The sequence below is a fragment of the Paroedura picta genome, chromosome 10 (assembly GCF_049243985.1).
Source record: "Paroedura picta isolate Pp20150507F chromosome 10, Ppicta_v3.0, whole genome shotgun sequence".
NCBI classification, from domain to species: Eukaryota; Metazoa; Chordata; class Lepidosauria; order Squamata; family Gekkonidae; genus Paroedura; species Paroedura picta.
Window position 1 is genome coordinate 80982922 of NC_135378.1, and position 22006 is coordinate 81004927.

At 46.6% G+C, this 22006-nt stretch overlaps 1 protein-coding gene across 1 annotated transcript; it reads right to left on the reverse strand.

Annotated features, from left to right (window-relative positions):
• Nucleotides 1–761: 761 nt before the first annotated feature.
• MRPL1 (mitochondrial ribosomal protein L1) lies at nt 762–20845 on the reverse strand. The gene is made up of 9 exons (XM_077301094.1): nt 20697–20845; nt 18820–18925; nt 17496–17748; nt 16751–16834; nt 13389–13460; nt 11304–11415; nt 5384–5484; nt 3961–4042; nt 762–2084 (listed from the first exon to the last, which is right to left on the reverse strand). Exons 1-9 carry the CDS (start codon nt 20731–20733, stop codon nt 1906–1908), a joined length of 1026 nt encoding a protein of 341 aa, XP_077157209.1. The 5' UTR covers nt 20734–20845; the 3' UTR covers nt 762–1905.
• Nucleotides 20846–22006: the final 1161 nt, after the last annotated feature.

A 22006-nucleotide genomic window follows, 5' to 3' on the forward strand; every position in this document is an offset into this window, starting at 1 on the left:
CAGAGTCTCTTGCTGGCCCTGAGAGAGGGTCCATTCTAGAAGGAGCTGCCAGAGGAGGGCAACAAAGTTGGTAAGGGGTTTGGAAACCAAGACGTATGAGAAAAGGTTGGGGGAGCTTGGTCTGTTTAGCCTGAAGAGAAAACTGAGAGGGGATCTGATAACCATCTTCAAGTATTTAAAAGGGTGTCATGTAGAGGATGGAGCAGAGTTGTTCTCTCTTGCCTTGGAGGGACGAACCAGATCCAATGGGATGAAATTAATTCAAAAGAAATTCCATCTAAACATCCAGAAGAAGTTTCTGACAGTCAGAGCAGTTTCTTAGTGGAACAGGCTTCCTCGGGAGGTGGTGGGTTCTCCATCTTTGGAAAATTTTAAACAGTGACAATTTTTCATGTCATATCTCCAGTATGACAAAGCTGTTACTTTAGAATTCAATAACCATTTTATTAGGTGTGCTGTTTGAAAAATATGGAATGTAGAATCTAAATGTGTAGTGCCACGGCAACAGACGTCCTGTTTCAGTGGACACGGGCTCGGTTCAGATGTATTGTCTGGAACGCCTTTATTGTCTGGAACGCCTAAGCGAGGATTAGGTGTTTACAGAATTTCTACAACAGTCTGGCTGTAATGGTACATTCAGGTTAAAAAGCATATATATACACCAGATTCTCTGTTAAAAGGTTGTTCTCCTAAATGGAACTTTCCAGTTGAAAACAATTTGAAATGTGATGCCCCTTGATAAAGCCACACAGAGAAATGTGTTGGGATTCATTAAGAATTTATTGAAGAATGAAGGCTTCCTGAATGACTGTTTACTACACTGGATTATTTTGTTGTACCATACTGGAATCCGAGGGCCTTATTGCTTGCTCTTTGTTTGGTTTCTCACTGGGTCCCACCCTTCCTATTTTATTTTCGTTTCAATTCACAGGGAGTCTTGGCATCAGCTTGGCTGTCCGAGGACCACCAAGCCTGTTTAAAAGCCTTCAGAGAAGTTCACCACCTCCTTAGGAAGCCAGTTGACCTGAAGAGCGTACCTGTCAGGTTCTTCCTAACGTTTAGCCAAATTCAACTTTGATCTCATCACGCCTCATTCCCATTTCACAGATACAACGATGAAGAAGGAGAAACAGTGGCTTGCCCAAGGCCTGAGGGGAGGATCCGAACTCGGGGCCTCGTGCACCTGCCCCACAAACCGAAGCCAGCTGGCGGGGAGCAGAATGCCCTTGGCAACCCAGTAATTGCCTCGGTAAGACCGTTTATGCACTGGAGGTTTCATGCTGGGCTCCAGGCTGGAGTTTTAGTCGTGGCGGGTTGCCCCACCTCTTCCTGCACCCACATGGGGGAGCATTTGGCCTGGTGCACCTCATCCACTCCCTATCTGTGCTCCTGATAAGGGGATGGGGCAGTGAAGTTCCCAGTGCGTAAACGGTCTAAAAGAGACCAATACTCAAGGGAGCAGGGGCTGGATTTAGTGACTGTGCAAAGGGTAGTCCGTATCTAGCAATCTAGCAATTTAATATTTTATAGACCACGCACAAGATGAACAAGCAGAAGATGGCCATGTTGTTTCTTTGGCTGCTATCAGTTTCCACTTTCAAAACGTCCAAGTTTAGGAATGATGCCGCCAACTCTGATGCGGATTAAACAAAGGGGGAACCGCCCTCTTTTTCATTTACGCCACTGTGCTCTGCAGGCAGCTCCTGCCAACGATGCACCAATGCAAACCAGGACACAGATTTTCTACGCCATTGAGGGTTGTGTAGCGGCGAAGCCAATGAATGGAGGTGGGTGATGGTGGAAGTAATCGGTAAAACCAACTGGGACCTCAAAGAATGAGATGGATTCTCAAGACCAGACAGAAAGCCAAAAACTGTCCTTCCCCCCCCCCCCTTATTCTTTTTTTTAAATTGATGTCTCTTTGGACTCCTGCATCTCTCCCTCGTCATCAGTGCCCTCGGCCTCTTCCTTCTCCGTCTCTTCCACTTTAGCTTTCAAAGCTTCGGCAGGGAGGAAGCGCTCGAAGTGGAGATCTAAGCCTTCGCTGGTGGAAGTCCGGATAATCAAGCGCTTCACAAAGGGGCCTTGAAAACAAGGAGGGGAAGGGGGGGAAATGCAAAGGTGAAATAGAGGAAGGCTTATATTTCCATACCCCCACTTTTTTCTACCCTTTCTCTCTCACAAAGTGGCTTCCAAGCACCTTCCCTTCTTCTCCCCACAACAGGCAGCTAGTAAGGCAGGTGAGGCTGAGAGAGCCCTGAGAGAACTGAGATTGACCCAAGATCACCCAGCTGGCTGCATGTGGAGAAGTGGGGAATCAACCCCAGTTCTCCAGATGAGAGTCCACTGCTCTTAACCACTATGCCAGTCTGGCTCTCCCTTTGCTGCTTGCAACAATGACTGACGTGCATTGCAAAACAAGAATACTGTCTCCCGAGGCAACCAGAGGAAAATGCTAACGGATATATGAAGGGTGCCAGTCGGTCAGAGTTAAACGCTTTCAGTTCCGTGAGAAGGAATTAAACGGGCCAAATTCCCCTGCTGAAAATCAGGACGATTTAAAAGTGCTTTGGCTGGTCTGGGTCCTGAATTTTTAATGAAATGCTTAAAAAATGGTTTGTGGCAGGGACCAACAGGTGAGAGATGACCATGCAGAATCTCCAACATGCGGCACAGGAGCCCTGTCACAGGCAAACACCTGGAGCTCAGCAACCTTTTGAACATCAGAAGCGCCCTGCTGGGTCAGACCAGGGGTCCATCTAGTCCAGCATCCTGTCTCACACAGGGGACCAACCAGTTCCTCTGGAGGGCCAGCAACAAGGCAGAGAGGCTGAGGCCTTCATAAAAACATCAGAAGAGCCCTGCTGGGTCAGACCAGGGGTCCATCTAGTCCAGCATCCTGTCTCACACAGGGGACCAACCAGTTCCTATGGAGGGCCAACAACAGGGCAGAGAGGCTGAGGCCTTCATAAAAACATCAGAAGAGCCCTGCTGGGTCAGACCAGGGGTCCATCTAGTCCAGCATCCTGTCTCACACAGGGGACCAACCAGTTCCTATGGAGGGCCAACAACAGGGCAGAGAGGCTGAGGCCTTCAGAAAAACATCAGAAGAGCCCTGCTGGGTCAGACCAGGGGTCCATCTAGTCCAGCATCCTGTCTCACACAGGGGCTGGCCAGTTCCTCTGGAGGGTCAACAACAGGGCAGAGAGAAGGGCAGTTGGCTTTTCTCTGCCTTAAGGAGTCTCAAAATGGCTGAAGATCGCCTTCCCTTTCCTCTCCCCACAACAGACACCCTGTGAGGTAAGTGGGGCTGAGAGAGCTCTGAGGAAACAGTAAGGTCATCCAGCTGGCTGCATGTGGAGGAGGAGCGGGGAATCATACCCGGTTCTCCAGATTAGAGTCTGCCCCTCTCGAACCCAGCCTTCCTCAACTTTTTTACCATTGAGAAACCCTTGAACCATTTGTCAGGCTTTCAGAAACCTCAGAAGTGGCACAATCATGCAAAATACGATTGGGAAACAGAGCTACGTTCATGCGCACATCCCCAGGAACCCCCGCCCCTGCCCCTCCAGGCCCACTGTAGGCCATTTTGGGAGGGCTGGGCTGACATGACCATCTACAGTCATATCACCTGATAAATGTTTAACAAAAATTAATTAACTGCCAACCACTGGAGAAATCCTTCCAGGGCCGTCAAGAAACCCCAGGGTGAAACCCTGGGGTTTCTTGACGGCCCTGGAAGGATTTCTCAAAAGGGTGGCAGTTAATTAACTTTCGTGGTCATGTCGATCCACGTGCCCCCTCCCCTCCGGGGTTAAGAAAGCCTGCTGTGACTGTTTCTTACTGTCTTGCCCAGGGTAGTCACTGTGCTTTTCTCATTCCTGGGCAGCCCTTAATTCATCCAAGTAACATAATTAGCCTTCCGTATCAATTAAGAGGCTGCGCAAGACCGTGGCTTACCGTAGCTCACAGGTTTGTGTTTACAAACGTCCTTAAGAACCGCCTCCAGATTGGCAACTATCTGCTCATTAGGCATATCCAGCTGAAAGAAGTTAATACAAAATTAATGAAGCAGAAACGGGGGGGGACGGGGACGGAAACCGCGACCGGATTAATAAAAACTGCCACGTCGGGAGCAGGTATTTAATCAGAGCTCTGGGCCTGAGTTCTGTTTCTCTAATAATAGGAGAAACATTTGCCTCTCCATTAAAGACGCAAAGGACAAAAATGCTGTGATGGGGGCTGGAGGGGGAGGGAACTCTTTAAAACTCTTTTCCCACCTGGGTGGAAGGCTCTGCCTAATAAGATCAGAGCTCTTTGGGGCCTTAGACAGTTCCCAGAAGCCCTATAAGACAGAGCTCTTCTGCCAGGCCTATAGTTGAGCCCTTGAAACACCATCCAGCCTCCCAATCCGAAACGCCCAAAACACCCACCTATCAACTAATAAGGATGCAATGTATGTGCCCCTCTCTCTAAACCAGCCTCTTGCAATTTTTTAACTTTTGAGGAACCCCTGAAACATTCTTCAGACTTTGAGGAACCCCAGAAGTGAAGCAACCAAGAAGAAGATGGTTGGGAAACAGAGCTGTGGACCTGCCCACCGGCGCCCCTCCTCTTCCCACCCCCTCCAGGCCAATCACTGACCATGGGGGGGCAGGACATCCCCAAGACGTTGGATGAACATATCTTGGATAATTGTACTTCATGGCACTTTGGTCCAACTTGCTTAGACTTGCTTAATAAGGGTGATAGGCATGGATACAACAGTGTAGATTCCTCCCCTCCCCAATCCGGGTAGACTCCTTGCTAGGGCCCATTGCCCCCCCCCCACCCCGAAAGAAAGATCATTAGGCATTTGATGCACCCCAACATATTCTGGAACTTAATTTGATAATCAAAACAGAACTGCTCCTGCAATGAGACAGTGCCTTAAGCGGAACCCCACCTCTGGACTTAAAACCATATCATGTGTTTGCTCTTAAGCACTCCAAGATCTCTGGCCAAGGTCTCCCCCTATTCCTGCTCCCCGAGGTTTGCTTAACTCTGGACGCCAGGGATTGAAATGGGAACCTTCTGGGTGTAGAACGTGCACTCCGCCATTGCGCTACACTCCCCCCCTATTATGTACGCCTTGCTTCACCGACCGTTCAGAAAGGAAATCTCTTACGTTAGCAAAGGGTAATGATTTACCAGCTCTTTCCTAACGGAAAGTGGAATGGTCCGTCTCGTTACCTGGCCAGCGGGCAACAGCCCTCAAAAGCTGCAATGCCAGCCAATCTCCGCAGCCATAAATTGACGCTCATTGTCAGTAAATGATTAACCCTTCTGCAGACCAAAAATTTCACTCCCGGGTTCCGCCTGAGTTTGCTTTTGTGAAACTTACTTTTGCGATCCTCGTCCTGACGAAGTTGTCTTTCTCCACCTTGTATTCGTGGCACATTTTGAAGAAGCTGAGCATTTTGGGAATGTCGTGGCTCACAGACCCTGGTTCAAACACAAACCAAAGGAGGGCATCAAATTAACACTGTGTGCAGCGGCTCCCTTATTTCTCTTTGGTGTCGAAAAATACTCCATCCATGTACTGCAGTAGAGAGACAAGCCCAGATCGATCCCCGCCACCAAGGGAACAGGAAAGACCCCAGGTTCGAATCCTCACTCGGCCAATGAAGATTGCTGGGGGACCTTGGGCCAGTCACCCTATGCCAAAGCTAGCCTACCTCACAGGGTGGTTGTGAGGAAAAACAGAGGATAGAAGAACACTGTTAAGTGGCTCGACTGGGGAGAAAGTCAGGGCATTAAATGGCATAAATAAATAAATACATAAGAACTTTGTACACACGCATATCAAGCTAAGATCTGAATTTTAATCGCTCTTGATCTCTGTAATGCTCTTCCATAAAATTATTCCAACTCAGTCCTTTAATCCTGGCTCCCCACAACATGTAAGAGCCGCTTGTAGCGCAGTGGTAAGGCAGCAGACATGCAGTCTGAAAGCTCTGCTCATGAGGCTGAGAGTTCGATCCCAGCAGCCGGCTCAAGGTCGACTCAGCCTTCCATCCTTCCGAGGTCGGTAAAATGAGTACCCAGCTTGCTGGGGGGTAAACGGTAATGACTGGGGAAGGCACTGGCAAACCACCCCGTATTGAGTCTGCCATGAAAACGCTAGAGGGCGTCACCCCAAGGGTCAGACATGACTCGGTGCTTGCACAGGGGATACCCTTACCTTTACCCCACAACATGTATTTGGGGGCTGGCAATCTAGTGCAGTGAAACTGGCCTTGCAATTTCCTCTTGGAACCCCCCCCCCCCCCCCACACCGCTTCGCTGGCCAGGATTTGCTCAGCCTGGCTAACCCTTCCCAAGCCTACCACAAGGGGACACCATTCCTAGACAGTAACCAGGACGTCAGGCAGAGGGTGGCCGGAGACAGGGCCCTTCTGTCAATGGCACCGAATCCCTGGGCCGAGATCCAAAGATAACACAGAGTTCACACAAGGCATTTCTGCAGCCTCCTTTGCTTGTTTTATATACCGTTCTCTCAGAAAACTGACACAGGGCAGTATTCATCAACTTCTCAGGAACATATAGTGACAGTAAAAACAATTCATTAACATTTAAAATTGGGTTAAAAACAGATTGAGCCAAAAAAACTGTGGTCCTCTGGATTTCCATGGACTACAATTCCCGTGAGCTACTGCCAGCACCATCCTGGCTGGGGCTCATGGTAATTGTAGTCCATGGACATCTGGACAGCCACCGTTGGCCAACTCTGAGCAACGGCGCCTGACCTGAGATCCCTGAGCTTTTAGCACCTGCCAGAATCCCCTTTCTGCCATGAAGTTCACTAAGGGACTTTGGGACAGCCACACAATCTCAGCTCATGGTGTTGTGAGAATACAATGCAAGTGTGGGGGATGGGATCCACTTATGCCAGGGGTGGGCAAACTGTGGCCCTCCAGATGTCCATGGACTACAATTCCCATGAGCCCCTACCAGCAAATGCTCATGGGAATTGTAGTCCATGGACATCTGGAGGGCCACAGTTTGCCCACCCCTGGCTTAGGCCCTCCTCATGGAGGAAGGGCCTGGGTCAGAAGGCCTGATACCTGGTAGAATGAGCTCCCAGGAGAGCTGAGGCCCCTGTCAAGGTTCTGCAGGACTGGTTAAGATGGGAGTTCTTCCACCAGGCTTCTGGTTGAGGCCAGGGCACAGAAGATCTACAGGGCCCCTCCTCCGAATCTCCAAACTTTGAACATCTTATTGGACTAACATCTGACATCCACCATGTGGCACAGAACTTGGTCAGGCTGGCTGGGCCTCATGGAGGGGTGGTCGGGAGGTGGGGTCTGAGGGTTTTAGTTTCAGTCATTGGTGTTTACACTCTGTATCTTAACACATGATGGTCTTGTGGGCTAACAGAGGTTGACTGAGATTGAGACTGATATAAACTACCGGGAGCCGGCTGCTAGCAAACTGAAGAAGAAGAAGAGGAAGAGGAGTTGGTTCTTATAGGCTGCTTTTCTCTACCTGAAGGAGGCTCAAAGTGGCTTAAATTCACCTTCCCTTTCCTCTCCCCCAATCTCCTCAGTGAGACTGAGAGATCCCTGATATTACTGAAGAAGAAGAGTTTTGGGAAGGGGGGTGTATGTGAAGCAAACAAACATAAACCAAAGCTTTTTAAAAAGATTCTGAGTCACAGTCAAGACAATTCGTCCGCGTTAAACTCTCGCTGACTCTGCCTGCCCCACGATCTCTCCCACTCATCTCATCCAAGATGGAGAAAACAGACTCCAAAAGCTGCCTGGGTTCATTTGCAACATCTCCTCCTCCCACACACATTTAAAACATTAATTTCCCTCTAATGCACCCCATCTAATCCCACTACATTTTGGTAAACATTACCCATGCTGAGCATTAAGGGCGGTGGAAAGAAGACCCTTTACGTTAAGTATAGGTCTTCGTTCAGACCGGCATGCATCTGGTGTGTACACACACACACACACACCCATGCTTCTGACAGGTCAGTAATTTATCTCATGTATAGAAAGAGTAAAGGGCACAGATGTTGCTTGTGGAGTCGCTGTTGAAGCCTGCTGGAGCGAGAAAGTAAACAGGAGAGCACTTCGCTTGCCTCAGCCTTCCAGAGCTGAACAAAAATACCCCCTGTTGTTTTAAGGGCAACAGGATTCCCTCTACTTATGACATTCCTCTTGCTGGAGAGTCCTCAAAATCTTGACGTTGTGCTACTCATAAACTTCAAGAGGACCACACATCAGATCTTGGTTCTTCAGTAATATTAGGGGTCTCCCCACCCTCACAGGGTGGCTGTTGTGGGGAGAGGAAGGGAAGGCAACTGTAAACTCCTTTGAGACTCCTCCTTGAGACTCTCCTTCAGGGAGAGAAAAACAGCCTATAAGATCCAACTCTTCTTCTTCTTCAGTAATCTCAGGGCTCTCTCAGTCTCACCTCCCTCACAGGGTGTCTGTTGTGCGGAGAGGAAGGGAAGGTGAGTGTAAGCCGCTTTGAGACTCCTTCCAGTAGAGAAAAGCAGGGTATAAAAACCAACTCTTCAACTTCATTCTCTGGCACCAAATTTCACATTTTAATCACTCTTGGCTTAAAGAAGTATTTCCTTTTGTCTGTCCTGAATCTACTACCCATCAGCTTCATCGGATGCCCTCAAGTGCCAGTATTTATAGAGAGGGAGAAAACGGTGTCTTTGTCAGCGTCCCATGTTATAAACCTAGATTCAAGTGGACAGCTGTGTTGGTCTGAAGCAGCACAATAAAATCAAATACAGCCATATGATAATTCTTAGCCAAAACAGCCAATCAATCCCCTACAACTGAATTCCACTGGATTGATTGGTTGTATTTGGATGTAACAGAATTATTTTTGCTATATATTCCCATTGTCACGTGGGGAGTTCTTAGTCTGAGGAAGAGTGCTTGCACTTGAAAGCTCACACCTTGAATAAATCTTTGTGGGTCTTAAAGGTGACCCTGGACTCTGATTTTATTATGCTACAAACCTGTATCATATTCCCCCCCCCAAGCTCTCTCTTTTCTAAACTGAATCGTCCCAGAACTCTTCAGTCTTTCATCATAAGGAAGATTCTAGGCTCACTATGAAAAAATTGCTATGCGATTCTAACCATTTTAATAGATCCTGCTCAGTCCAGGGGGGAATGGTGAGCCTGATGCCGGGAGAACAAAACACAGGGCTTAGGCCTTGCTAAAGTGAAGAGCAACTACAGCTCACAACCCCTAAGGGGAGCTGTTTCTCCAGGGTCTATGTGCCCTCCCTCCCCTCAAGTCCAGAGAGGAGGGGGACACTGGTAATACCTGCAATAGAGGAGGGAGGGAGGGAAAGAGAAAGAAAAAGAGAAAGAAAAAGAGAAAGAAAAAGAGGAAGGAAGGAAGGAAGGAAGGAAGGAAGGAAGGAAGGAAGGAAGGAAGGAAGGAAGGAAGGAAGGAAGGAAGGAAGGAAGGAAGGAAGGAAGGAAGGAAGGAAGGAAGGAAGGAAGGAAGGAAGGAAGGAAGGAAGGAAGGAAGGAAGGAAGGAAGGAAGGAAGATTTGGTTGGCTCTGAAGAACACTAAATTGGAAAACAAACATGGTATTCTGTTTAGATATGTGACAATGGTTGTGAGAATTTTATATGCACAGTACCGGGGACAACACAAACTTACTTATAATAGAGGACTGGTTTTTAAAATGGTTAGAATTGGATGAAATTCTTACGTTTATTACATTGGTTAGAGAAAATTTAATGTCGACTTCTGTGATATAGCGGAACTCTTTTGTTGATTTTCTCTTTTTCTTTTTAGGGGAAAGAAAAAAATGCTTTGCTAATTGGACTCGGAAATGAAAAAGCCGTAGATTTCTAAGTATTTGTATTATAAGGAAAAAGGTCTAATGATGACAATGAGATTTTAAATGGTTAGAAGTAAAATAATAATGTCTCAGTATTCCGAGTAATGCAATCGTAAGTTAAAAGGTCTGTTCTTTGCTCTTTTTCTTATAATCTTTTTCCTGTGTATTGTATCTTATAATTAATTTTTAAAAAATGAAACATTAAAAGAAATGTGGAAGAAATGTGTTCTCTCTCCATGTTTCCCCTTTCCCATATCGTCACTGACCAGCTGACAACAGGCAGCTAAAATGGATCCCACATAGAAACTTTATGGGAGTTTCTCTCTGGAGAACTTCATTTTTACAGTCTTCGAACAAAGATTTATTCGAGGCGTGAGCTTTCGAGTGCAAGCACTCGTCCTCGTAGTCCGAGGACGAGTGCTTGCACTCGAAAGCTCACGCCTCGAATAAATCTTTGTTGGTTTTAAAGGTGCCACTGGACTCTGATTTTATTATTTCATAGGGAAATTACAGCATTAGATTGCTGAACTCAAACTAACTCGCATGCTCAGAACAAACAATCCCCCCCCCACCAGGGCTGAAGGGGGACAGAGGATTTTTATCTCAGGACCGGTGCTAATTTTCTGCCTCCCCCACCCAAGCATGTCCCCTCTGCTCTAAACAAGCAAATTAAAACATACACAGTACCTCTGCATCCTTCACAATCATGCTTTACAACAAGGGTAGTCAACCTGTGGTCCTCCAGATGTTCATGGACTACAATTCCCATAGAATCATAGAGTTGGAAGGGGCCATACAGGCCATCTAGTCCAACCCCCTGCTCAACGCAGGATCAGCCCTAAGCATCATAAAGCATCCAAGAAAAGGGTGTAGCCAACCTTTGCTTGAAGACTGCCAGTGAGGGGGAGCTCACCACCTCCTTAGGCAGCCTATTCCACTGTTGAACTACTCTGACTGTGAAAAATGTTTTCCTGATATCTAGCCTATATCGTTGTACTTGTAGTTTAAACCCATTACTGCGTGTCCTCTCCTCTGCAGCCAACGGAAACAGCATCCTGCCCTCCTACAAGTGACAACCTTTCAAAATACTTAAAGAGGGCTATCATGTCTCCTCTCAACCTCCTTTTCTCCAGGCTGAATATTCCCAAGTCCCCAGCGTTTGCTGGCAGGGGCTCATGGGAATTGTAGTCCATGAACATCTGGAGGACCACAGGTTGACTACCCCTGCTTTACAACACCTTGCCCACTTTCTGACTAGCTCAAATGAGTCAGATCTCCATTTCTACATTACCGTGTCTAAGGGACTCAAAAGTTTACTTCCTGAAACTCTTGTCGGTCCGTAAGGTGTTATTTGGACTCAGTCTAACTGTTCGTTCTTCAGGGTTGTGTAAGATGGGCTATGGCGGGGGGGGGGGGGGAGAGCACTTACCATTTTTAGACCTCGGGTGCTTTTCTTTCAGCACGTTTCTTAAACTGTGCAGCTTCGATATCATCCCAGGCACGGCTACATAAAAATCTGCTTGGATTTCGCCATCCGAAACCTGCACAGTCAAAAAAAAAAAAGAACGGTAAAAAAATAGTGAGGATGGAGCCGTCCCAGCTTATGCCTGTATCTGTTACTGTGTTATTTTAACACACGGCAGTCGGCAGGGGGGAGGGAAGAGATGTACACAAATTTCTCCTCCTCGTCTGCTCCCGGCCGACTACAAGAACAGTATGCAATCCCGTTAAGTGAATACAGCTGAGAACGTGCTTGTCACATTCTTCCCACCGCTGGAGCCAGAGTAAAACCCTGCAGTCACTTGATAAGGAGATTTATTTAGTTCGTTTTTTAAGAAGAGCCAGTGACGCCCTTTGAGGCTGAGGTCTGGGAGAATTGGGACTGGCCCAAGGTCACCCAACGGGCTGCATGCGGAAGAGAGAAGAATCAAATCCAGTTCTCCAGATTCAAGGGGCTCCAAGCCACTACACCAGGGGTAGTCAAACTGCGGCCCTCCAGATGTCCATGGACTACAATTCCCACAAGCCCCTGCCAGCATTCGCTGGCAGGGGCTCGTGGGAATTGTAGTCCATAGACATCTGGAGGGCCGCAGTTTGACTACCCCTGGACTACACCAAGCTGGCTCGCCTCTTCTTCCGAGGAGTTCATGTGGCATGCTGTTCTTCTTCTTGATCCTCCTAACAACCCTGTGAGGTAGGCTAGGCTGAGATAAGACAGAGAGCAGCCCAAGGTCACCCAGGGAAATTCGTGGCAGAGTGAAAATTTTAAGATGGGTCTCTCAGATCACTGCCCAATCCTTTTTCACCACGCTGGGTTAACTTCAGCATCAGGATTTTGCCTGGTGATAAGTTACGGCGAAATGTAGAACAGCCATTTGCTCACAGTAGAGTTTTCTGAGCTAAGAAATACTTAAGAAGGACCCCTTCCTTGTAGACATGCCACTGCCTTTCATCAGAGCAAAGGAGTGAAGAAAATTCCGCTCAAAACAACAACTATATTCATTTTGAAGTTCTTTGCCAATACCGCAGATCACAGCCGCTAGAAATAATTTTCAATGGCTATGGGCCGTAACGACAAATGTCACACCCATAAAAAACCCCGAGAATAAAGCCAGCTTAATTATATTCTATATATAAATCCCTGTCGGGGCCCAACAGTTAAAAAAAATACGAAATAAAGAATTTATCCAGATGGCATGGTTGCAAGCATCCATCAGTAGAATCCTGATAGAGTTTGGCCAACGCAAGAGCAAAACGGAGAAACTCCTTTTGACTGAACCCATTTGTTCTCATTTGAATGCAGAAAATCGCTTTTGTTTTTTTGGCAGAGCCAAGCTGCTTTCACCCTCCCCCCCCCCCCCCTTTCAAGAGTCAAGGCCAATATTTACTTTAAAGGCTCTCAATTTCAGGACAAAAAGATTAAAGGCAACAGAGGACGTCCTGTATTTCCTCTGCTCCACAGACACAACGCTCTCAGTCGTCTAAAACATTACGAGACCTTCTCCCCACAACCGCAGAGAGGGCTTGGACTGTACAGTCTATTACAAGACTTTCTGTCTAGAATGGCAGGACATGTTTGGCTCTGCACTTAGGGTTAGAATTTCTCCCCGTTCCATTGTGCTCAATGGAGAAAGGGGTGGGCCAAGGTTGCATTCTTTCCCCTTCCTGTTTAACTTGTACGCTGAGATCCTTATGAGAGAGACTGAACCCGAAGAATCAAACATTTGGAATTAAGATTGGAGAATGGAATATAAATAATCTCTGGTATGCCAATGACACCGCCCTCCTATCAGAAACTAAGAAAGGCCCAGGAGAGTTAATTACAAGCGTCAATGAAGTCCGCAAGAAATCTGCCCTTTTCTTAAACACTAAAAAGACAAAAATGATGACCACTGCAGAAAACAGACATGTCACAATAACAGTTGAAGAAATCAAATGCATTCAAGAATTCACATATTCTTACTTTGAAGAGCACAATGTTGCTACAGTGGCTGATTAACAGTTCGCTACTTACCCGCTTAAATAATTCAGCCCCTCCTACAAAGGCGGCTCCATTTTCTCTGGCTAGAGTGGCTTGGTCGGCGTTCTGGAAGGAATTAACGATTTGGTTTGATGATGCTAGAAGTGGTGAAGAGTTCAAGTGCACAGGCTTCAACTGGCAGGCACCGTGAGCTACACGTGTACCCAGAAACGCACCCGGGGCTGGGGCAGATCAGAAGACAACACCGGCTAGGGGAAAGGGCTCCCACCAAACACACAGGACTTTGAGGCCAGGGTAGCCCTGGCAGCAAGCAGCCCCCCCCCCAAACATTGGCCCCGCCAGGAATTTTTCCATTGGTCTTAACGGCAGATCTGCACATGCACTCACCCGTGTGTTAATTACTCCCTGGGTGAAGAAAAGCTTCATTTAGAACAGATAAAAGGAAGCACTTCTTCACCCAAAGAGGAATTAACACCACTGCCACAGGAAGTGGTGGCAGCTATAAGCAGCCAGAAGGGACCTCCTGGGTCATCTAGTCCAACCCCCTGCACTATGCAGGACACTCACAACCCTCTCGCTCCTCCACTGTCACCTGCCACCCCCTTGAGCCTTCACAGAATCAGCCTCTCCATCAGCCTCTGTTCAAAAATGTCCAAAGATGGAGAACCCACCACCTCCCAAGGAAGCCTGTTCCACTGAGAAACCGCTCTGTCAGGAACTTCTTCCAGAAGTTCACTCTTGAAGAACTCCAAGATTGGATTAGAGAACCAGCCAGAGCAGAGATCCATCAGTGACTATTAGCCACAAGGTATAGCTGGAGGACTATGACTAGAGCAGTGTTGCTCTGTATTGTTGGTACTTGGGGGGCAACTGCGGGAGGGCTTGTGGCGATCTGGCCCTGCTGGTGGACCTCCTTATAGCAAACGCTGGCAGGGGCTCGTGGGAATTGTAGTCCATGGACATCTGGAGGACCACAGGTTGACTACCCCTGCTCTAGAAGACTCCACTCTTTGCCACTACATCAAGCCGGTTCTCAGAAAAAGAAGTAAGTAGGCAGACTACTGGATTTGTCTTGCACACACCACTGGAATTCTTCTTGTGACAATCTCTGGTGAATTAGTGTAACTTTGGGGCTTAAGTGTGTAAGCAGGATGTGCATTTGATATGGTCCAAATACATATCAAAAAATGACTTACCAGTAAAGGTAAAGGTAAAGGTATCCCCTGTGCAAGCACCGAGTCATGTCTGACCCTTGGGGTGACGCCCTCTAGCGTTTTCATGGCAGACTCAATACGGGGTGGTTTGCCAGTGCCTTCCCCAGTCATTACTGTTTACCCCCCCAGCAAGCAAGCTGGGTACTCATTTTACCGACCTCGGAAGGATGGAAGGCTGAGTCAACCTTGAGCCGGCTGCTGGGATTGAACTCCCAGCCTCATGGGCAGAGCTTTCAGACGGCTGCCTTACCACTCTGTGCCACAAGAGGCTCATGACTTATCAGTAGGGGTTGGATATATCTAGGTCTCGGGGATGATCCAGGATACTAATAAGGGGGTCCTGAAAAATCCCGGAAGTATTCAGGACTATCCAGGCCACACGTTTTAAAGCTCGCAGGAACGTTGTTCTTCAATTTAACAGTGGGTCTGTGTTAGCAGTTTCTTTCCAGGTCTTGGCATTGGCTTGCCAGGTTGGTTTGGCTTGGATTCTGATTGCTTGAAATGGGTTCTGTTGGTCTTGCAAAACTGTGTCCCTTGGTTTGTGTCGCGTTCTCTGGTTTGACCTTGGCTGGACTTCTCTGATTTGACCTTTGCTGCAACAGCATTCTTTCATAAATTGTTTTGGCTCGCATTCTCTGGTTTGACACTGGCTGCATTAGGGCTTCCTACACTGGCTCATGAGGCTGATGAGATTTCTTGGCTCTGAACTGGCTGTTTGCATTGGGAGGCTTCTGGCCAATGGTTGCCTTGCTTGCTGTTATCTCTCTGGCTGTTCTTTTCCCAGGAGAAAGGAAGTTATCCCCCCTTCAATGGAAGATGGCTGATGGCACCTGATTCAGGGTCCCACAAAACCGGACCTCCCTCATCCGATGAAGCTGATGGGCAAGTAGGTTCAGGATGGGCCAAAGGAAATACTACTTAACACAAAGAGTAATTAAAACATGGCATTCACTGCCAGAGGTGGTAGTGATGGCCACAGGAATAAACAGCTTAGAGATAAGTCTATCAGTGGCTAGTAGGCCATCATGACTAACAGGAACTTCCACATTCAGAGGCACAAATACCTGAGAAAATATTTTTGGCCCTTCTCTCTCACTTGCTGCCTGCCTGATTAAAACTACGATTAAAACTCATAAAAAGCTAACATTTCCCAGATTCTGAAAAATATATCAGATGATGACTGTCAAAGCTTATACCCTGAACACCTTTAAGCTGATAACTGTACTTGAATCTAGCTTTTCTATTTTATGGCTACCATCTAAAATGCCCTCACTTCACTTAAAGAATAACAAACTGTGTGGCAATGCAGCTTTCATGAGTCACTGCTCACTTCTGAATTTAGGAGTAGAGTTGCTTTTCACTACCTGAAGGCGTCTCAGAGTATCTCACAATCTCCTTCCCTTCCTCTCTACACGACACCCGGTGAGGTAGGTGGGGGCTGAGAGAGCTCCGACGGGACTGCTCTGTGACAGCAGCACAATCAGGGCTGTGACTAGTCCAAGTTCACCCAGCTGGCTGCATGTGGAGGCGCAAGGAATCAAACCCAGCTCACCAGATCAGAAGCTGCTGCTCTTAACCGCTACACCAAGATCACTTAAATCAAGATGGGTAGCCATGTTAGTTTGCAGCAGTAGAAAAGGAGCAAACCTCAGACATGGGAAGATACTTAATGCTGATAGATCAAGAAGGGTAACCATAATAGTTGGCCTGTAGCAGTAGAAAAGACCAAGAGACCAGGAGCACCTTAAAGGCTAACAAAATTTGTGGCAGGGGACGTGCTTGCCAGAGTCACTGTAAAATCTAGATATGAGCTTTTATGGGTCACTGCTGAAAAAGTGAGCAGTGACAAATTGTGTTAGGCCTTAAGGTGCTGCCGGACTTTTGCTCTTTTCTATCGCTGGACAAGACTAACACGGCTACCCGCCTTGTTCTGCTGACAGCACCGCCGATACTGACAGAGTTGCACCAGTAATAAAATCGTGGTGCCCCACTCAACAGTGAGCTGTATCCTGCAGAACAAAACTGCGAGATGTCACATCTGCTCCCGCTTATACTTCAGGAGATGGCTGGATTCAGCAGGGAGGGAGTCTGAGTCGTTTTAAGTTCGGTCTTAAGCAACTTGTGGGCAACCTAACACGTACAAGGCAGGAGAAGGCACTGAAATGGCTTGTAGCAACTCACCTCTGTGAACACTAGAACCTTGTGGTTGTCGTCCACAAACTGATAGGGGAAAAGAAGGGTAGAAACAAAGGGCTCCACTGGTTTCTGAAAGGCACACAAAAAACACCCATGCTATTTATTGTGGCAGCAAGTCATTTTAAAAGCTTAGCATCTTAACAAAGGTTGCCCCAGTGACCAAAGATGGGCAGAATTTCAGACTTAATATAAGCACAAATGGTACAGCAGGGGAGGTCGAACTGTGCCCCTCCTGGGGGCTCGTGGGAATTGTAGTCCATAGGCATCTGGAAAACCACAGTTTGGCCACCTTTGAGGTACAGTGTCAACGAAATGGAACTGTCTCATCTGGAGCAGGGGTAGTCAACCTGTGGTCTTCCAGAGGTCCGTGGACTACAAATCCCGTTTGCTGGCAGGGGCTCATGGGAATTGTAGTCCATGAACATCTGGAGGACCACAGGTTGACTACCCCTGATCTGGAAGACCACATCCTTGAACAAATCCCATCTGAAATTATTTATTACATTTGTATAATTATAATTGTGTAATGAATTGTCCTGAAGATATAAACTCACTTTCAGGGCCAATTCACACATTATGAAGTCCTTGGTGCCTGCCCCAAGTCCTCGCAGTGCACCGGAATGACTTTGTAACTTGAGAATCAGCCATCAGTGATAGGAAAAATGTATGATAGGAAGCAATTTAAGAAGTCTGCCCTCCACATGTTCCCCAGAAACTCTCTCTGGCATACCTTCTTGTCCATTGACATATCCAGGGTGAGGTCAGCATACACATACTGCCAGGGTTTAGTGAAGTCCAGTTCCTGAAACTTCTTCAGCATATCTATGGCCACCTCCGCTTCATAAACAGGTCTCTTGTAGCACCAAGTCAAGTAGACGTCATCTGTTGGCGCACTCTCCAAGACTGGTTTGTAACGTTTCTTTTTATGGAAAGGCTCTGTTTCAGGGGTTTTCTTTTTGGGTTTCTTTTTAGCCGCCTGTTTCCTTTAAAAAAAAAAAGACGTGATTAAAAGAGCAGCCTAGCCTCGTGTAGAGTGGCAAGGCAAGATAACACAAGTATGCTTTCTATTCTATTTCTTATTTATTTACTTTCTATACCCCTCTTCCCAGCGGACTGGCTCAGGGCAGTGTACAGCATTTCATTCACATACAAATTCACACAAAATGGTTAAAACAATTCATTAATAGCAATTAAAATTAATTTACTGAAGCAATTTGTATTTTTATACCATCCCTCCCTGCAAGTGGGCTTGGGGTGGTTTAAAACAATAAAATAAAGATTGCATTGCTAAAACATATTTAAAAATCTGTCCCTTCTCCCTGCACTCTTTCATCTCAGCTGCTAGCTAACCATATTGGGTAGTGTAAGGTACAGGGGGAGCCAGGGAGAGGAGGGAGTCCTGTGTAATTTAAGACTGCCATGCCTCAACCATAAACCTGGCTGAAAAGTGCTATTTTGTAAGCTCCGTGCTTTAAAAAGGTAAGATATGGGAGAACTAGACAAATCAATAGATACGAAACACCCAAAGAAACCATAGCTGTTCTATTTCTGAATATTTACCATGAAAGGTAGGGGCTGAGAAAGCAGGGCTAGAGTGGCAGATCTTAAGAAGAAGAGATGGTTTTTCTATCCCACTTTTCACAGTCCAAAGCAGTCTCAAAGCAGCTTACAATCGCTGTCCCATCCTCTCTCCACAACAGATATCCTGGGATGTAGGTGAGGCTGAGAGAGCCCTGATATTGCTGCTCAGTCAGACCAGCACTATTAGGGCTGTGACGTACCCAAGGCCACCCAGCTGGCTGCATGTGGAGGAACAGGGAATTAAACCTGGCTCACCAGATTAGAAGCTGCCATTCTTAACCACTAGCCACACTGGCAATTCCTGTCTGGCTGCAGCTAAAAATCTGTTCTCCGAGAGACTTTTGTCATTTGCACAGGTTTTTGAGTTTTGTCAGCGATTTCTGAAAACAGTATTGTCTGAAAAGCAGGATAAAGACCAATTGTTAAATATGTTTTATTAACTTTTTAAAAAGCTGTAAAAGGTATTTACTTACCTTGCAGCATAGGATCGATGAGAGATCAGTAAATTAGCAAAAGCAGGTACCACTGCAGAGTGTTTACCAATTCTGGTGAAAATAGGGCTAGGATGCTGAATGGAAACTGCGTGAGAGAGAAAATGTTTCTGTCATCTGTTCAGAAGAAACTATACTGAAACCAATAATGCAATCCTAAACAGAATTATACTCTTCTAAGCCCACTGCCTCTGAGGGACTTAAAAGAATAAAGCTCCGTTTAGAACTGCACTCCCACTAGCTGTAACGAAGCTCTTCAGTCTATAGTTCCAGGATTGTTTGTGAAATAGGACAAATGAACAAAAACAAGGCAATCCTTCAGCATATATACTTTAAAGCAGGGATAGTCAACCTGTGGTCCTCCAGATGTTCATGGACTACAATTCCCATGAGCCCCTGCCAGCATTTGCTGGCAGGGAATCATGGGAATTGTAGTCCATGCACATCTGGAGGACCACAGGTTGACTACCCCTGCTTTAAAGTAAATTCTACTGAAAGCCATTGAATTTATTTCCTGTTAATTGTGTTTACACTCTAATTCTCCATTAATGTGGTAAAGATGTCTCAGGGTTCACTCAGAATCACAGAACATACTTTAAAGAGAGAATGAGTGTGTGTGTGTGTGTGTGTGTTTGTGTGTGTGAGAGAGAGAAGTGCCATCACAACTTATGTTAACCTATAAATTAATGCCCTCCAAAATGTCCTACAGTTCTAATTATTCTACACATTTGCTAACTTTTCCCACCGAATGCAGAAATTAGGTGGTATCTAATTTTCCAGTCATTCTCCTCTAGCAAAGAGCTCTTTATTGATGTTTCTCTTCTGATCTATTTCTAATGGAAATGCTTTTAAGTCAACTTGTATTCATTGCAAAATCCTCAGTCTGGTTTAAATACGCACTTTTTAATCATTTTACATACATGAAGGAGAAAATGTGGCAGAAATGAATCAATATGCATTTCTTTTTAAAGTGTGTAAATACACACTTGCATTTTTACAGGCTGCTACTCCCTACTTCAGATGCAACGAGTAAATCCTCACTATGCAATCATTTTATGTAGAGGGTGAAATGGGAGTCCCTGCTTTATGCTATCAACCAGGGTTCCAAGGAATCCTGGGGTTACAGGGCCTTTTCCCAGAAGCCTGGATGGCCACTGATATCACCGCTGCCCACTTTCCCTGTTCCTCAACATGCCGTTTCTTTCTCCTCAATGGAAACAGTAAGTGATGTATCAATCGACTGGCTCTGACATATTACTTCACCATCCACTTTTCTGAATTTATTATTATTATTATTATATGTATATACCGCCCTCCCTGAAGAAGCATGTCACCACTTCTGGGGTTCATCGAAGTTATGAAAAATATATTTCAGAATTTCCTCCATAGTCAGAAGTCCGGAAAGGCCTGGCATAAGGAGACCTCACTCATTGGGTTTGAAGGAAGCTCTAACCCAGAAAAACGCTTCCTAGACTTTTCAGGGGCCCTTAGACTTATTTTTTTATTTAGAATCATAGCGTTGGAAGGGATCCCCGGGGTCATCTAGTCCAACCCCCCGCAGAACGCAGGAACCTCACAACTCTTTGTGCTGCAACAGACTCCCACGGCTATCCCTCCGAACCAGAGAGATTCAAAGCCTGGTCTTCCGCCTACCGTGACGTGACCCAAACGCAGGGCCCGAGAAGGACGCCGCTCAAGAAGCGAGGCGACATGCCTGCAACCCAGTCCAATTCCCTAGAAGCAACTCCCCCCCCCAATCCATCGCATACATAGCCCAGAGAACGAGCAAGGGCCAAGAACAACGTTTAATTCGGTTACAGCCCCATTATTTCCTCCCCTCCCCCTTCTCCGGGCCTTACCTGCTCTCAGGCAGCATCTTAACATGGGCGCCGCCATCTTGGCTGCGAGGAACGGCCAGCTGCGCGTGCGCAAATGGTCCCCGGCTGGAACACGGAGCCGAGAAAGAAAGGTTCCGCCTCTGAGGAAACGCGCCGGGGTCGGGCGCTTAAGGGAGCTCTCCTGCTAAAGTCGTCCCTGTGCCTTGATAAGTCGTAGGAGGAGGAACAGCCCCATGGGGAACCAGCTTAGAGTCTAGGGCAGGGGTAGTCAAACTGCGGCCCTCCAGATGTCCATGGACTACAATTCCCAGAATTGGTAGTCCATGGACATCTGGAGGGCCGCAGTTTGACTACCCCTGGCCTAGGGGCTCCATTAGGACCGACAAAGTTGATTTCCAGGAGTGGGCAGTCGTTTGCAGTTTGCACACTTCCTCAGATGCAGTGTTGTGGAATGGAAGTAATGGGTTCATACTTGTAGGCAGAGGGTGAGGGTAAAGTAACATGCAGCATAATGATAAAATCCGAGTCGGGTAGCATCTTTAAGACCAACAAAGATTTCTTCAAGGTTTCAAGTGCAAGCACTCTTCCTCAGTATAATGAAAATTATTAACATGGTTGCTTGAGATAAATAGAAGGGGAAAGCCAGCAATTTGGGTTTGTTTGGGGTTTTTTGCACACATTTGAGACTGAATTGCATGGGAAACAGGATCAAAAAATATGTCCATATTATAAGGTGACCAGATTTTAACATTGGTAAAGTGGGACACCATTGACCGGGGGGGGGGGCTCTTTATTAAAAATTTGGTCTATATGGAGCAACAAAAAGTTTCATAGAATGCAAAAATAGTATTGTAATATATATATATATCTTTTAATTTCAACATAAGTACAATTTGCCAGGTGCCCCCAGATGTCCCTCCAAAAGTGGGACAATCTGGTCACCTTACCCTGCATACGAAAGCTCATCCCTTGAATAAAACTTTGTTGCTCCTAAAGGTGTCACAGGATTCTACATTTGTTCTGCTGTTCTAGACCAACACGGCTACCATGTGGAGTTATTTCTGTCTCCAAACCCATTTATGCCAGTGGGTTGAGAGCATAGCATAGCAACTCTGTGCCGTAGCAGCAGACAAGAGCCAAGAGTCCAGGGTGTAAACTGCACGGAGCTTTTATTCCAATCCCAAGTCGATTCAGTCCCTGCCATCTACACAGAATGCAATTTCCGTTTTGATTTTAGACTATTTAAATTTTCCTTCTGCAACACAAAGGATTGATCCGGAGTGACCCTACCTTTATTGTGCGATATCTTAGAGTGCTTTTAATGCTCGATA

Coding starts and splice junctions, on each gene's coding strand:
- MRPL1 (XM_077301094.1), bottom strand. CDS start 20,733: ATGGCGGCGCCCATGTTAAGATGCTGCCTGAGAGCAG. Junction 5,485..11,303: donor GCACCCGAGGTCTAAAAATG/GTAAGTGCTCTC, acceptor TGTTTGAACCAG/GGTCTGTGAGCCACGACATT. Junction 4,043..5,383: donor TCAGGACGAGGATCGCAAAA/GTAAGTTTCACA, acceptor AACTTCTTTCAG/CTGGATATGCCTAATGAGCA.